Consider the following 14,047-nt stretch of genomic DNA (forward strand, 5'->3'; position numbering starts at 1 on the left):
TATTTTACAAGTAAAATACAGAAAAAATACAGTAAAACTGTACAAGTGCAGTATAATACTATAAATACATTTAAAAGTTAAATGGTACTGTAAATATAAATATTGTTACTGTATGTAAATTTACAGTAAGTTACTGGTGAACTGCTGCCAGTAAGTTACTGTAATTTCCACAGGATTTTTTTTAAAGTGTAATATTGTCCTATCCTAACAAACCATACATCAATGGAAAGCATATTTACGTATGTATAATGTTTAAATCTCAATTTCAAAAAATTTACCCTTAAGACTGGTTTTGTAGTCCAGGGTCACATATGTTGTTCTTTAAAATTCAAATGTTCATGTTCTGTATAAAAAAGCACATTAAATATACGCATTTCTGTCATACACTCCATTTTTCTGCTAATATAGAATTCCAAATCCTTCCAAAATAATCTTGAGTAAATACAATAAAAAAAAGGATGTAACATAGTGTATTTTTCTTGACCACAAAATTCACAGGTATATGAAATATTAAGCTTAAATCTTTCCAAATCATGCTTAGCAGGATAAATTATATGAAGTATTTTGTAAGACACTTCCTTAATTTTGGGATACACAACTTACTTGGAAATCCTAGTTAAGTTTGGCCAATTTCCATGCTTTAACCCAAGAGATATTAAATAAAGAAGACCAAAAAATCTAGCTGTAGGTAAGGACAAGGAACAAAGAGCATTCCCTGTTATCTTATTGCTACACTGTTGTTTTAAAACATAAACATTTTCATTTAAAATATTTCCTATATGGAGAGTACCACGACGCATCCGTGTGATGCCGCTGATGTAGAACACTCCTGCCCTGTGCCTTGTTTACAAGCAGAACACTGCACACATGGCTAAACTTATTTTTCTTTTTGCACAAAAAGTATTCTCGTAGCTTCATAAAATTACGGTTGAAACACTGATGTCACATGGACTATTTTAATGAGATCCTTACGATCTTTTACCGTGGTAGTACTATTGCTGTCTACGGAGGGTCAGAAAGGTCTTGGATTTCATCAAAAATATCTTAATTTGTGGTCCCAAGATGAACGAAGGTCTTACGGGTTTGCAATGACATGAGAGTGGGTAATTAATGACAGAATCTTCATTTTTGGGTGAACTATCCCTTTAAGGAAAATGAGTCTTTTAAAACCTTCAGAACTATCGCTCGGGAGTCAGGACTCATCAGCAGTTTTGATTTAAATTTTCACTGTATCATGAAAAAAGACAGAAATATAAACATTTAAGCCTTCTCTTCCTCCAGCGGAGCCTCCCGTTGTCTCGCTCTCTCTGTAGTTGTGAGTATGTATGCATTAGTGCTGTCCATTAGCATATATTATGCTAATGAGGGGCGAGCGCGCGACTGGTGTTATCTTCAGCACCTGAGATGCGCGCGGACACACAGGAGTGAGAGCGCAGGAGCAGCTGCAGTCAGACGGGAATATGCGTCGGTAGTGCCCATCGGTGGAAGACTGTGAGGGGAGAATCTCATTCCATTTCAAGTGATTCACATGAGTCACGGATGGATCCTATTTTAACTCCCGGAAAGAAACTTTTTTTACTCTATTTATTATTCTTTATCTTAATATATCAAGGTAAGCAGTATGACGATGGACTGATGTGTTCTGCTCAGAATAACTAATCAATATTGAGAGGAAAAACACATTTAGATAGTTAAATTATATATTTACATATTTTTGAAAAAAAAAAAAAAATGAATATAAAATATAATGATCTATATGCCAAAAATCATTATCTTAATATATCAAGGTGAGTAGTAAGATGGTCTGTTAATTATTTCTTCGCTTAATTTCTATATATATTTTTAAATAGGTTATTTTAATGTATTAAAAACCTTAACTAAAATGTAATGTATAATATACCTTTTTAAAAATATTATTTTTATTATATAAACATTCCGTTTGTTAAATTTTTGATAAAGTTTAGATAACATGCAAAGTCTTACATGTTAAATAAGAGATCTAATCATGAACAAATCGTGCACTAATGTGATGATAATTTGTTTCTTTTCAGCACATATCACGTGGGGCACTGAAAGTCTGAATTTAACACACCAGCATGATTCTGAAAAGTGAGTAATAATATTTACATTTATGCGTCTATCCGATGTGCGTCATGTATTTTTGTTTTTATAATGTATTATCATTTTTAATTTTTTTATAAAGGAAAAACGTTTTGTTTTACAATTTACATGGTAAACGTTATTTGCACATTTTAAGCATCTTTAAAATGTTGACATCCTGACTCAATACTTGACCCGCGCTAATTTTCCGCACGTTTGATGAAATCACATGAAAGGTCTTCAGGTCTGTAACAGTTGTGAAACAGGCTGACAAAGCTCAGCCGAAACGCCTGTGAGTCTCTGGCTTTTCTGTCTAACACAAGTGCTGATTAGCTGTGTGTGAGGAACAAACCGCTCCTTGTTCTCTGTGTGTCCCAGCAGCAGCGAAAGCAGCAGGATAATGCTGGAGAAATGGGATCCCGCTTCCCAAACGGAGCAGGTAGGAGAGCTGAAGCGATGCATTGAGAGAGCGCACAGGAAACCTGCGCTAAATGCAATGCCATGAGGTTAAATGCATAACATTACAGAAAACAAGGTGTTTGCAAAAGGTGTGTTTTCTTGATCTGTGATAAAAGCGAGTTTTTAAGGTTGAGTTTGTTAAACAAGTTATGGTGAGAATGCCTGAGTGAATTAGGATCTAATTAAAGTGCGCTGTGCACAAAATTAATGCGGTTTAAATTACCACACATTATATTAAAATATATTTTAAAAAAAAAAAACAATTACTTTAATAAAAAAAAATAATAATAATTTCTCCCCTTGCTCAGTGAGTCGAAGAATTTTTCATGACCCATTATTGAACAACAATGACATCAGTCTTTACTGATGCTATGTGTTTAATAATTGAAGAAGAAAAGGGAGGCGCAAATTCTGTACGGATTTAGGAGTCTGACCCCCTAATTAAGGCTTGAATCCCTGGGTTGTGAAGGGTCAGAAGCAAGCGTATATACGTTTCGTTTCTGCGGAGGCTTCAAACATTTTAGTAGCCACGAATGTTAGAATACACGTTTGTCATGGAACATATTTTCTTGGGCAAAATCTAGTTCACACGCTGCTCAAGCACTTTGCGTTTGACTTTGACAAAACAGAAACACTGTCGTTATGTTTTTATTTTAGATTACATAGGCCCGTTAATATGTAGGCTAACATAAAATTCGTTGTTTGTTTTAAAGTATTTTGCATTTGTTGAATTGCGTCAGGTGCGCACCAAATCCGTCGCACAAGGTGAACGCGACAGATAGCGCCCTGAGAAATTCCTTGCGAATTTTCTTGTAAAAGAAGTTGCCCCCCCTGAAATTCATTGTTTAATTCGCACACTGAAAACACATCCCCCAGTGCTGGCTTTGTTGAGCTCTTTGGGACAAAAGCCGTCATTTCGGAGGCAGTAAAGCGGTTTCAGGTGTCCGCTGGGCGCTCGGGATTGGTAAAGCTGGAGCAGCCGTTCCCCAGAGCCGCTATTCACTGAGACACACTGGCCCCGTTCATTATGTCAGAATACATCTCCCTTGCAGCCTCGTAAGCTACATAAAATTATTGAAGTCTCAGATATCAGGTGTGATGGGGAAAAGCGGGCAGAATAGAGACGGTTTCGGTCAGATAAGAAAATTATTTAGTTCTGAAGTGAAGTGAATCGCTAATCGCTCTCATGTACCCCCTCCTGCGGTAATAACAAACTCTTATCCATGCTATGCGCAGCACATGCTTCCAGGTTCTGTACAAGTGAACAATGATTTATTGGATTAGGACTTTGATTGGAATTTCAGATTTGCCCTGTGGCGTCCTGCGTCTGGGTCTCCGGATAAATTAGTTCTTGGAGCTCTTAATTAATCCGATATATGAGAACAAATTAAAGTAGTTGAGGGATAGACTTTGTGTTTTTCACCTAAACTTAATTAGTCAACTAATTAAAACGAACAGCCAGAGATACACAAAATTCTGACTCAGACTTTTAGAGTTATGCCTCTTTACTGACGATTAGATTTAGATTCATTCAAGATATAGTTTTAAAAATCGTTCTAAACCTGTATCATCGTGTTTTCACGATGCATCATCAATCGGCCACATTGGCGGCACTGAGCATAAACAATGCCACTGACTGAACAGAACGAAACTCGCATATTTTGCCGAATATTGCTGCTGAAAATGGCCATTTATTGTCATGTTTTGGGCTGTACCAATCGGTCGGACCGAGAAAAACTTTTGGAGTATTATAGACTGCCAAAAGTTATAACAAATTATTGAGAAGAGTGCGTCTAAGGAACAAAAGGTGTTTGTGGTTGGCCAAACTGAACTAGGATTTCCAGCGCAAGAATCTTGACAACATTCGTGTTTGTTCTTATCAAAGATCAGGTAGGTGAAATATTAGGCATATATCTTAATTAATACTGCTTGTACGTATCTTTACCACCTATTAACTTTAGTTTGTCAAAAATTTTGCGCTCCTTTCCTGCTGACTAAGTCCTTCTTTATATGATTTAGCAGCTTCCACACGGTTTTAGACGTGGTTTAGATTTTTCCCACCTTCTACTTGGAAATAACATCTGGAACACTGCCTGAAGTTGAATATCTGACCTGTGAACTTGTGCATCGATCTACCCCAGGGGTGCTCAAGCTTGTTCCTGGAGATCGACCTTCCTGCAGAGTTCAGCTCCAACCCTGATCAAACACACCTGAACCAACTAATTAGGATCTGAAGGAGCAGTTGATAATTACAGACAGGTGTGTTTGATCAGGGTTGGAGCTAAACTCTGCAGGAATGTAGATCTCCAGGAATAGGGTTGGGCACCCCTGATCTACCCTGTCATTTAACGTTACTGCTTCCAACAAGCATAGTGTGAAGCTACCTTATGTTAAACTTAAAAACATTAGACATTAAGTTTATAAAATGATAACTTATTTTAGCTTTTAGTCAGCTGTTTTTAAAATGAAAAGCAGCATTTTTTTTCTTCAGTTTTTGCCATAATTGATGGAAATATGTTAATGTGACCTGTGATTGACTGGAACACACTGAAGTTCGAAGTGGGACATTTAAACTCGGCCGTTCCCGCTTCCGACTTTGTCTGGAATGTGGCAAGACTACACGTCACAACTATAACGATAACGGCACATAGGAACGATACTGTTGAAATCACTTTCTAAACTTTTTTTCACCACAATGGATGAACGATAAATACACTGACATCCAATCAGAATCTTTCCTGCTTTAAGGCACATTTAAAGCAGTAGAAGTCATTACAATTAACAGAATGTTATTGCCATGTTCTAGACAAGGTCAGAAGTACGAACATCCGAGTTGAAATATTCCTCTTGGAACTTCAGTGTGTTCCAGTCAATCACACGTCACGTTAAGATATTTCTGATAATTATGGAAAAAACAGAAGAAAAAAACCCTAAACCTTATTTCATTTTAAAAACAGCTGACAAAACGATAAAAATAAGGTATCATTTTATAAACTTAATATCTAATGTTTTTAAGTTTGACATAAGGTAACTATAATGCTTGTTGGAAGCAGTGATGTCAAATGACGCATCCTGCTGAGGTTGGGGTAGAGTTCACAGGTCAGATATCCCACTTCAAGCTGTGTTCCAGACGTTATTTCCAAGTAGGAGGTGGGAAAAATCTGAATTTCGAGTTGTCTGGAATGCAACATAACCACCTTATTTTTTTTAATGCGGAAGTAAGCCATTTTCTATGAATGTGTGAGACTTACGGTTTATTAGCCACTGTAGGGAAATAACAAGAAGCATAACAAAGTTCTGTAATACTGTTTGCACTACAAACCAGTGTGTTCATAATTAAAATAATACATTAAAATAATATAGTAAGACACACCAGTTTGCAGTATCAAGCAGCAAAGCGTTCAGTTAAAAATAGCTGGAAGTGAATGACACCGGAAGCCAGGCACATTAAATTTACAAATGGGCGTGCCTGTTCTTATGGCTAAAATAAGGTGGATAGTCCGCTGGTGTGAACGCTAATATAGACATTGTTATAGATATCTTCATAGTTATCCTTCATGATGTAAACAGACCTTAAGTTACATACTGTAAAAAAAAAAAAAAAAAAAAAAAAAAAAGCCATTGTATGCATACTACAACATTAATGTGCTTACATATTTTTATGAACATTTCAATAATCATTTTTAATGAGTCATAAACATAACATTTTAATTGTACTTAAGGCATTTTTAACATTGTAACATTGAATTTGGGATGAAAATTTAGCGGGACTTAAGATTTGGTTCACAATATTTTTTGATATACTTGACAAACATTGTTAAACAAACTATGTTAACTTAAATTATTATTTTTCTTACAAGCGATTCTTAGAGAGCAACACATCATCAGCTGAGCAAACAGAAGCACAGAAGCCATCACCCCGCAGAGCCACCGGTAAGAACTGAGCAGAATGTTACAATACTTTAGGAGGCCCAGTGTTCTCTTTGTATGTTTTGGGTCTTTCTTCACACCCCCCCTGTTGAACAAAGCTCTGTGTGTTTCTTTTTTGCTTGCACGTCTTGTTGACACCTGCACATATGTTTAGGGGCTAGTATGTAAGGAACTGTTTGTTATAGTTTGTGTCAATGGACAAGAATGTGCTTGTGATACTTATTTTATTTGTGCAATGCATTTACTAATAATTGTAAGCTATTATAACATGTTAATAATTACTGTGTGTGCAAGTGATGCATAAACCTAATTCTTGTAATGATAATCTGCAAACAATGAGTTATGCTCATCTGAAATGTGAGAAAGGTACTGCCCCCTCTTTCACTAGACATCTGTTCAACAGGCTGATGAGTGTCATCATTACACACAAGAGCGGGCTTCATCTTAATGCTTCAATGAGCACTTCAGTTACCAGATACCAAACACACACTTAAATGCACTGAAACACACACTATGTAATGTGTTTTATTTGTGTTATACAGTTGAGTGTACATCTCCTTGTCTGAATGGGGGTTGGTGTGTCCATCCAGACTCCTGTAACTGCACTTTATACCAGGCCACTGGAACACACTGCCAGACAGGTACTGTACTGTGGATCATGCAGTTTAATCTCATTTTGAGATTCATCTCTGAGTTTTGGCATGACAAATAATAGACAAAATGTTTCAGTCCCCAACCTAGGCTTTGAGCGAGAGATGACATGCCGCTCGTGGGGACAATACAACTATGAAACCTTTGATGGACTATATTACTACTTCCCTGGAAAATGCAGCTACACATTAGTGAGAGACTGTGAAGACAGCATTCGGTCAAGTGTACATATACAGGTGATTTCTAGTAATGTTCATAAAATAATTTTCATTTCACTTTACAATCATTTTCTGTATAATAATAATAATAATCCACATGTACTACACCAGGGCTTGGAAAAATTTTTGACCAAAGAGCCTTTTTTCATTTTTGGTTAATGCATTTTTCCAAAACAGCCACAGTAAAAATTATATAATATTATTAAAAAACATGTTTGTTTTTCTTCAGTAGAATTAATATATAGATATTATGGAATATGGAATTGATTGTGCAGAGCTTTCACTGTGATGTTCAGTTGAGTGAGTGAATGAGTAAACACCCATAGCAGTGGGCATTTACTTCCGAGTTTATAATCCACCATGCCTATTTCTGATGAGGGGGGTTAAAAACAGGACAGAAAATAGCCTATTACTTCTAATGTCTTCTAATATTACTTCTAAATGTTATTATGTCAAAATCTTGATAACGTTATAAGGAGACCTCAGAGAACAGTACAAAATAATTAAAAAGTACTCCTTTAAAATCTAAACCATAAATTTACCGACTTTGTAAATAGTCACAGAGAAAAATTGGCCATATGCGATTTTCAGTGAAAACTCAAATCTGCAGACTGGCTCTGACTTTCAGCAGCTAGCATCGACTTATCCAAACTGTAAATCGGGGCAATCATGTAATGTGATCCAGCATTAATACTATTCTTGTAAGTTTTCCACTCATAGGCCACATTCACACAGCAGCAGAATACGGTTGTCAGTCCTGTATTTGAGTCCTTAATACGGTTACGTTCACACAGTACAGTTATTTATGGGTGTGACAACCGCATTCTGGCCACATTCACACAGCAGCAGAATACCGTTGTCAATACCGTATTTGAGTCCATAATACGGTTGTGTTCACACACGGTATAGTTATTTACAGGTGTGACAACCATATTCTATAACCAAACTCACACCTGTAAATTTTCAGGGCTCAGAACCGCATTCTCGGAACACAAGTGCTGTGTGAACGGAACAGGACTAGACAACTAGTTGTCTGTCACGTCATTCAGTGTGAGAGAGCCGCTCTGCTGCACAAACACGCGTCTACCGTGTGCTGCGTGCTTTAATTTGCGGTTTCGGTAACTAACAGTGACAGAAATGAGCCGCATGTCATCTGAAAGTTTTATATCCGGTCTCCACCGGAGATGTCCTGTCAGTTTTGTGTTCTGCGCATGGCTTAAATGCTCCGCTCTCTACCCAAATTTAAAAGCTGCTGTCGGTAAATGATGACTTGATGGATGAACTCGTGGCTCTATTGGACTCTTGTCGTGTCAGAAAGTGATAAGGCTTTCAGTTTTACGGACGTCGCCATCTTTGATATTGTTTTAGTCTCTGTTGCTATGTTTACTCGTAAGGAATGCGGGCTTAACTCCTGTTGCACGTTCATGCAGACAGTATTTGAATAGCAACTGTAAGCTGCTGTGTGAACAGGACATTTTGAGACTCACGCTTGTAAGTAAATTTTCAGGACTCAGAAGCGCATTCTCGGAACACACGGAACGGAACAGGACTGAACAACTAGTTGTCCATTACGTCATTCAGTGAGAGAGAGCCGCTCTGCCGCACAAACACGTGTCTTCGTGTGTTGCGTGCTTTCATGTGTGATTTTGGTAATTTACGGTGAAGGAGAAATGAGCTGTGTGTCATCTGAAAGATTTATATCCAGTCTCCGCCGGAGTCGCTTTCATCAGTTTTATGTTCTCTGCGCGACTCAAATGCTTCGCTCTTCACCAAAATATAAAAGCCGCTGTCGGTTAATGAAGGATTGATGAATGAACTCATGGCTCGATTGAAAAAAAAAATGAAAAGACTTTCAGTTTTATGGACGTTGCCATCTTTCATGTTACTTTGGTCACTGTTGGTATGGTAACTGGTAAGGAATACGGCTTGACTCCCATTACACGTTCATACAGACATACAGACAGTATTGGAGACACTTCTGTAAGCTGCTGTGTGAACGGGAGATTCGAGACTCACACCTGTAAGTAAATGCAGCTGTCAATCCCAAAAACTGACAGTGTGAACATAGCCATAGTGCGCACACAAGAAGCATCCTGTCAGTTGTAGATTAATTTCTCTTTTGTGGCATATAGCACTTTTAATACTTTTTTTTTTTAAATGTCAAGCATATCCTACTCTTTACATTCTAATTCATCCATGTTTCTTTATTAATAGCTTCATAGAGTCCTGTCCATTGAAATCAGTGCTGATTATCTTACATAAATACAGTACATATACAGGACATAAAAGGTTTGTGCAAATATAAAATGTTTCAAAATGTCTCTTAGCACAGCAGAGCACCAGTTTCAACAAAAGGCCTATCTTTTGAAAAGCTACCGACCCAGTGACTGCTTTTCTACCTTTTTTTTTTTGAGAGTGTATTAGCTTTAGATGTGGTTCGTGTAAGCAGGCTGCTGTTTTCTGCTTTGCATCAGAGATGTGTACTCCACAGCTCTTGCCTGAGGAAAATATTTATTGGCATTCATAGAGAAAGTGATCTCATTATTATGGTCATTTATTCCCATTACAGTTTAATACAGTAATTACGGCCAGGGCCAAAACAGAATTGGCTTTGTTCTCCCAGACTCACTGATGGGAATCCAGAGGAGGTGAGCTAACTCAGCCAGGAGTTTCTTTAGGCCATTAGCTTAAGTGCCAATATCATTTATCAATGAATTGAAAGGACGGCCGACAGAAATGCAGAACTTAAGCAGGATTGGCCCGGCTGCTCTGGATAAGAAGACTCCACTCTTTGATGGTGGAGAGGAAGCGCCTTAAGAGCTGCACGCTGTATTTGCAGACACTTTATTTTAGTGATAATGTGGTTTAGTTCCGCTCTGATTTAGCATTGGAATTATTTTAACTTCAAATTTAGGTTTAACTGTAACCTTTTTCCACTTTTTAAATATGGCAAAAAAGATTCATCATGCATCATTACTAATTATTGATCTGCAGGTGCATAATGACCCAGAATGCAGTTCTTTCTCATACTCCTGCAAACGTTCAATCAGCCTTTTCCTGCCGTGGGAGGGGGAGATTAGGTTACAGAACTTCAGTGTTACTTTCAAGGGTCAAAGGTAATGAACATTCACATTCAACCACACTCTCTGTCACTTAACCTTAACCTGACCTGCATGACCTGTATCTCAGTCATTCTTTTGAAGCATCTGTTCAATGATTTATTTGTGTGTGTAGTTCTAACTTAACATCCTCTCTGTGTAGTGTGCAGTTGCCCCATCACATCCACGATGTTGAGCTGGAGCGGATATCTGACTACATCTTAGTCTCACAGCCACAAGGTTTCACGCTGGCCTGGCAAGGGCTTACTGGCTCTGTGTACATCAAGATGAGTCCTGAGTTTGTAGGACACACCTGTGGACTATGTGGCAATTTCAACGCTGACACTCAGGATGACCTGAAGACTAGCTATGGCAAGTTTTACTCAATTTGTTACAGATTGCGGCATACAAAAATAAAATATAAGTAAATTATTTGAACTGTAAGAAATATGTAATGACAGTAATTGTACAGTTAATTTTGTTTATTAACAAATTGTTTCTTTACTCTTTCACATCAGCTTAGTCTATACCTGTGATATACAGTATTATATCTATACACTGACCAACATTATAAACACAACACTTTTGTTTTTGCCTCCATTTTTCATGAGCTGAACTCAAAGATCTAAGACTTTTTCTATTTCTCTCAAATATTGTTCACAAATCTGTCTAAATCTGTGTTAGTGAACACTTCTCCTTTGCTGAGATAATCCATCCCCCTCACAGGTGTGGCATATCAAGAAGCTGATTAGACAACATAATTAAGTACAGGTGTGCCTTAGGCTGGCCACAATAAAAGGCCACTCTAAAATGTGCAGTTTTACTGTATTGGGGGGGTCTGAAAACCAGTCAGTATCTGGTGTGACCACCATTTGCCTCACGCAGTGCAACACATCTCCTTCGCATAGAGTTGATCAGGTTGTTGATTGTGTCCTGTGGAATGTTGGTCGACTCCTCTTCAATGGCTGTGCGAAGTTGCTGGATATTGGCAGGAACTGGAAAATGCTGTTGTATACGCCGATCCAGAGCATCCCAAACATGCTCAATGGATGGCATGTCCAGTCAGTATGCTGGCCATGCAAGAACTGTGATGTTTTCAGCTTCCACGACGCCATACACACTGTCTGCCATCTGCCCTGTACAGTGAAAACCGGGATTCATCTGTGAAGAGAACACCTCTCCAAAGTGCCAGACGCCATCGAATGTGAGCATTTGCCCACTCAGGTCGGTTACGACGATGAACTGCAGTCAGGACGAGACCCCGATGAGGATGACGAGCATGCAGATGAGCTTCCCTGAGATGTTTCTGACAGTTTGTGCAGAAATTCTTTGGTTATGCAAACCGATTGTTGCAGCAGCTGTCCGGGTGGCTGGTCTCAGACGGTCTTGGAGGTGAAGATACTGGATGTGGAGGTCCTGGGCTGGTGTGGTTACATGTGGTCTGCGGTTGTAAGGCCGGTTGGATGTACTGCCAAATTCTCTGAAACGCCTTTGGAGTTGGCTTATGGTAGAGAAATGAGCATTCAATTCACGGGCAACAGCTCTGGTGGACATTCCTGCAGTCAGCATGCCAGTTGCACGCTTGAGAGAAATAGGCCTTTTGTGTGCATAGAAAAAGTCTTAGATCTTTGAGTTCAGCTTATGAAAAATGGGGGCAAAAACAAAAGTGTTGCGTTTATAAATTTGGTCAGTGTATATATATAGCAATTAAAATGTATCACTTAAATGCATTTATTGCTGTTTTCTACAGGTGTTTTCACACAGGATTTGGCTATGTTTGGAAACAGCTGGGCAGAGGAGGATCCACAGCTGGGCAGATGTCCTGTGGTTCCCTCTCTTTACCCCTCACCATGTGCCACGCAGGATCCTCGTGTCTTATTGGTACTGCACACAAAAACACACATACTGTATACAACCTAAGACTCATATTGACATCTACACCCACTATACACCTGGTGAATAAGAACTCTGGTTCTTCACTGCAGAAAGTGGAGGAAGTTTGTGCTGCCCTGCTGAAGGAACCGTTCCAGTCTTGCCATGAGTTTGTCAGTCCATATTCATACATGGCCAGTTGCTCCAATGACCTCTGCCAGTAAGTACTGACATAACACTGAACTACTGACATTACCACATATACTGGAAAGCAATAAACCTACATTGCAAAGCTACTGACATTACTTTCCAAAATGTTATCCTAAATATACTTATGGTGTTGATGTTATTGCACTATATAACTCTTGTATATGTATAATTTTTTCACCTGTTGCAGGTCTGGTCCCAATGGTGATGTTGTGTGTCAGGTTTTCACAGAGTATGCCAGAGCATGTGCCCATGCTGGACATCCACTGCATACTTGGAGAGCACACTTTCCTGTTTGCAGTAGGTTACACTGCAAATGCACAAATGTTTGAGATATTTGAGTATATTTTGTATAGGTGCTAAATGTAAGGGTGACCGATATGTGTTTATCAGGGCCGATGCTGATAAGATTGTTACAGATCAAGTAGACCGATAATCGATATATATGTCTGGTGTAAAAATGAAAATTAATGTCAAAATTAAGAATAACAAGGGCTCTGACAAAAACTTTATTAAAATAATTTTTTCGGCAAATCGGGTTTTGAAAATGAACGGAAACCATAGAAATGCTTAATATCGGCACCGATAATCAGTCGATGACTAGTTAAATGTACCGTAAATAATAATTAAATAAATAAAATAATAATTTCTTTCTGAATGAGTACTGAGATGTACAGTAAAACAGGCAATATACACACACCAGTGACCACACAGGCTAATAATATATTTATGTGCAAATTGCTGCATTGTTTGACAACTGCAATCTAAATTTGATCTTAGGAACAATTAAGATCAGATTGATTATTCTGGTGTGAGAACTGTTTATTCTAAACTAGAGTTCAAAAATTTGTGGTCAGGAAGATTTTTTTAAAGTTAAGTTTTTTACAGGAATATGTTTATAATTTTATGATTTTTTAAAATTAATAATATATTAATATATATTTTTAAATTTTAATTCATACCTGTGATGGCAAAGCGGAGTTTTCACTGAATTGGTGCTCAAATAACATTTTTTATTATTATAAATTTTGAACATTTTATTGTTATAAATTTTTATTTTTTTATATAGTCTATCATTGTCATATATTTAAGTGCTTTTGCCATTTTAGTGTTAAAATATTTTTGTGCTGTGAGATGCATATTGTGAGGGTATGTGTTATTCTTGTAGGTGTTGATTGCCCCGGCGAGCTTCTTTTCAGAGAGTGTATTAACTGCTGTCCCATGCACTGCAAGATCGAACATATGTGTATAGACAGCAAGCTGCAGTGTTTGGATGGCTGCTACTGCCCTGATGGTAGTAACACAAAACTAAATGAACTAATCACATTAACAAGCTTTATATGTGTGTTCATTTGTCAATGTTTAAAGATAATAAAAATCATTTTTCTGTCTCTAGATTTGATCTATGAGAATGGGGTGTGTGTTAAGGCATCAGACTGTCCCTGTGAGCACCATGGCATGCTGTACCCCTCCGGACACATCATACAGGAAGACTGCAACAACTGGTCAGAC

At 37.9% G+C, this 14,047-nt stretch overlaps 1 protein-coding gene across 1 annotated transcript in view; it reads left to right on the top strand.

Annotated features, from left to right (window-relative positions):
- Positions 1–1,437: 1,437 nt before the first annotated feature.
- otog (otogelin) overlaps positions 1,438–14,047 on the top strand; it is a 46,064-nt gene continuing 33,454 nt past the window's right edge. The window contains exons 1-13 of the mRNA XM_051114530.1: positions 1,438–1,612; positions 2,052–2,109; positions 2,482–2,539; positions 6,420–6,492; positions 7,032–7,130; positions 7,219–7,376; positions 10,353–10,474; positions 10,620–10,828; positions 12,207–12,337; positions 12,442–12,548; positions 12,726–12,835; positions 13,704–13,829; positions 13,932–14,040. Coding sequence (XP_050970487.1) covers positions 1,540–1,612; positions 2,052–2,109; positions 2,482–2,539; positions 6,420–6,492; positions 7,032–7,130; positions 7,219–7,376; positions 10,353–10,474; positions 10,620–10,828; positions 12,207–12,337; positions 12,442–12,548; positions 12,726–12,835; positions 13,704–13,829; positions 13,932–14,040 — 1,433 coding nt within the window. The 5' untranslated portion in view covers positions 1,438–1,539. The remainder of the gene's footprint in view (positions 1,613–2,051; positions 2,110–2,481; positions 2,540–6,419; positions 6,493–7,031; positions 7,131–7,218; positions 7,377–10,352; positions 10,475–10,619; positions 10,829–12,206; positions 12,338–12,441; positions 12,549–12,725; positions 12,836–13,703; positions 13,830–13,931; positions 14,041–14,047) is intronic.

This window comes from Labeo rohita, chromosome 7 (assembly GCF_022985175.1).
Source record: "Labeo rohita strain BAU-BD-2019 chromosome 7, IGBB_LRoh.1.0, whole genome shotgun sequence".
Lineage (NCBI taxonomy): Eukaryota > Metazoa > Chordata > Actinopteri > Cypriniformes > Cyprinidae > Labeo > Labeo rohita.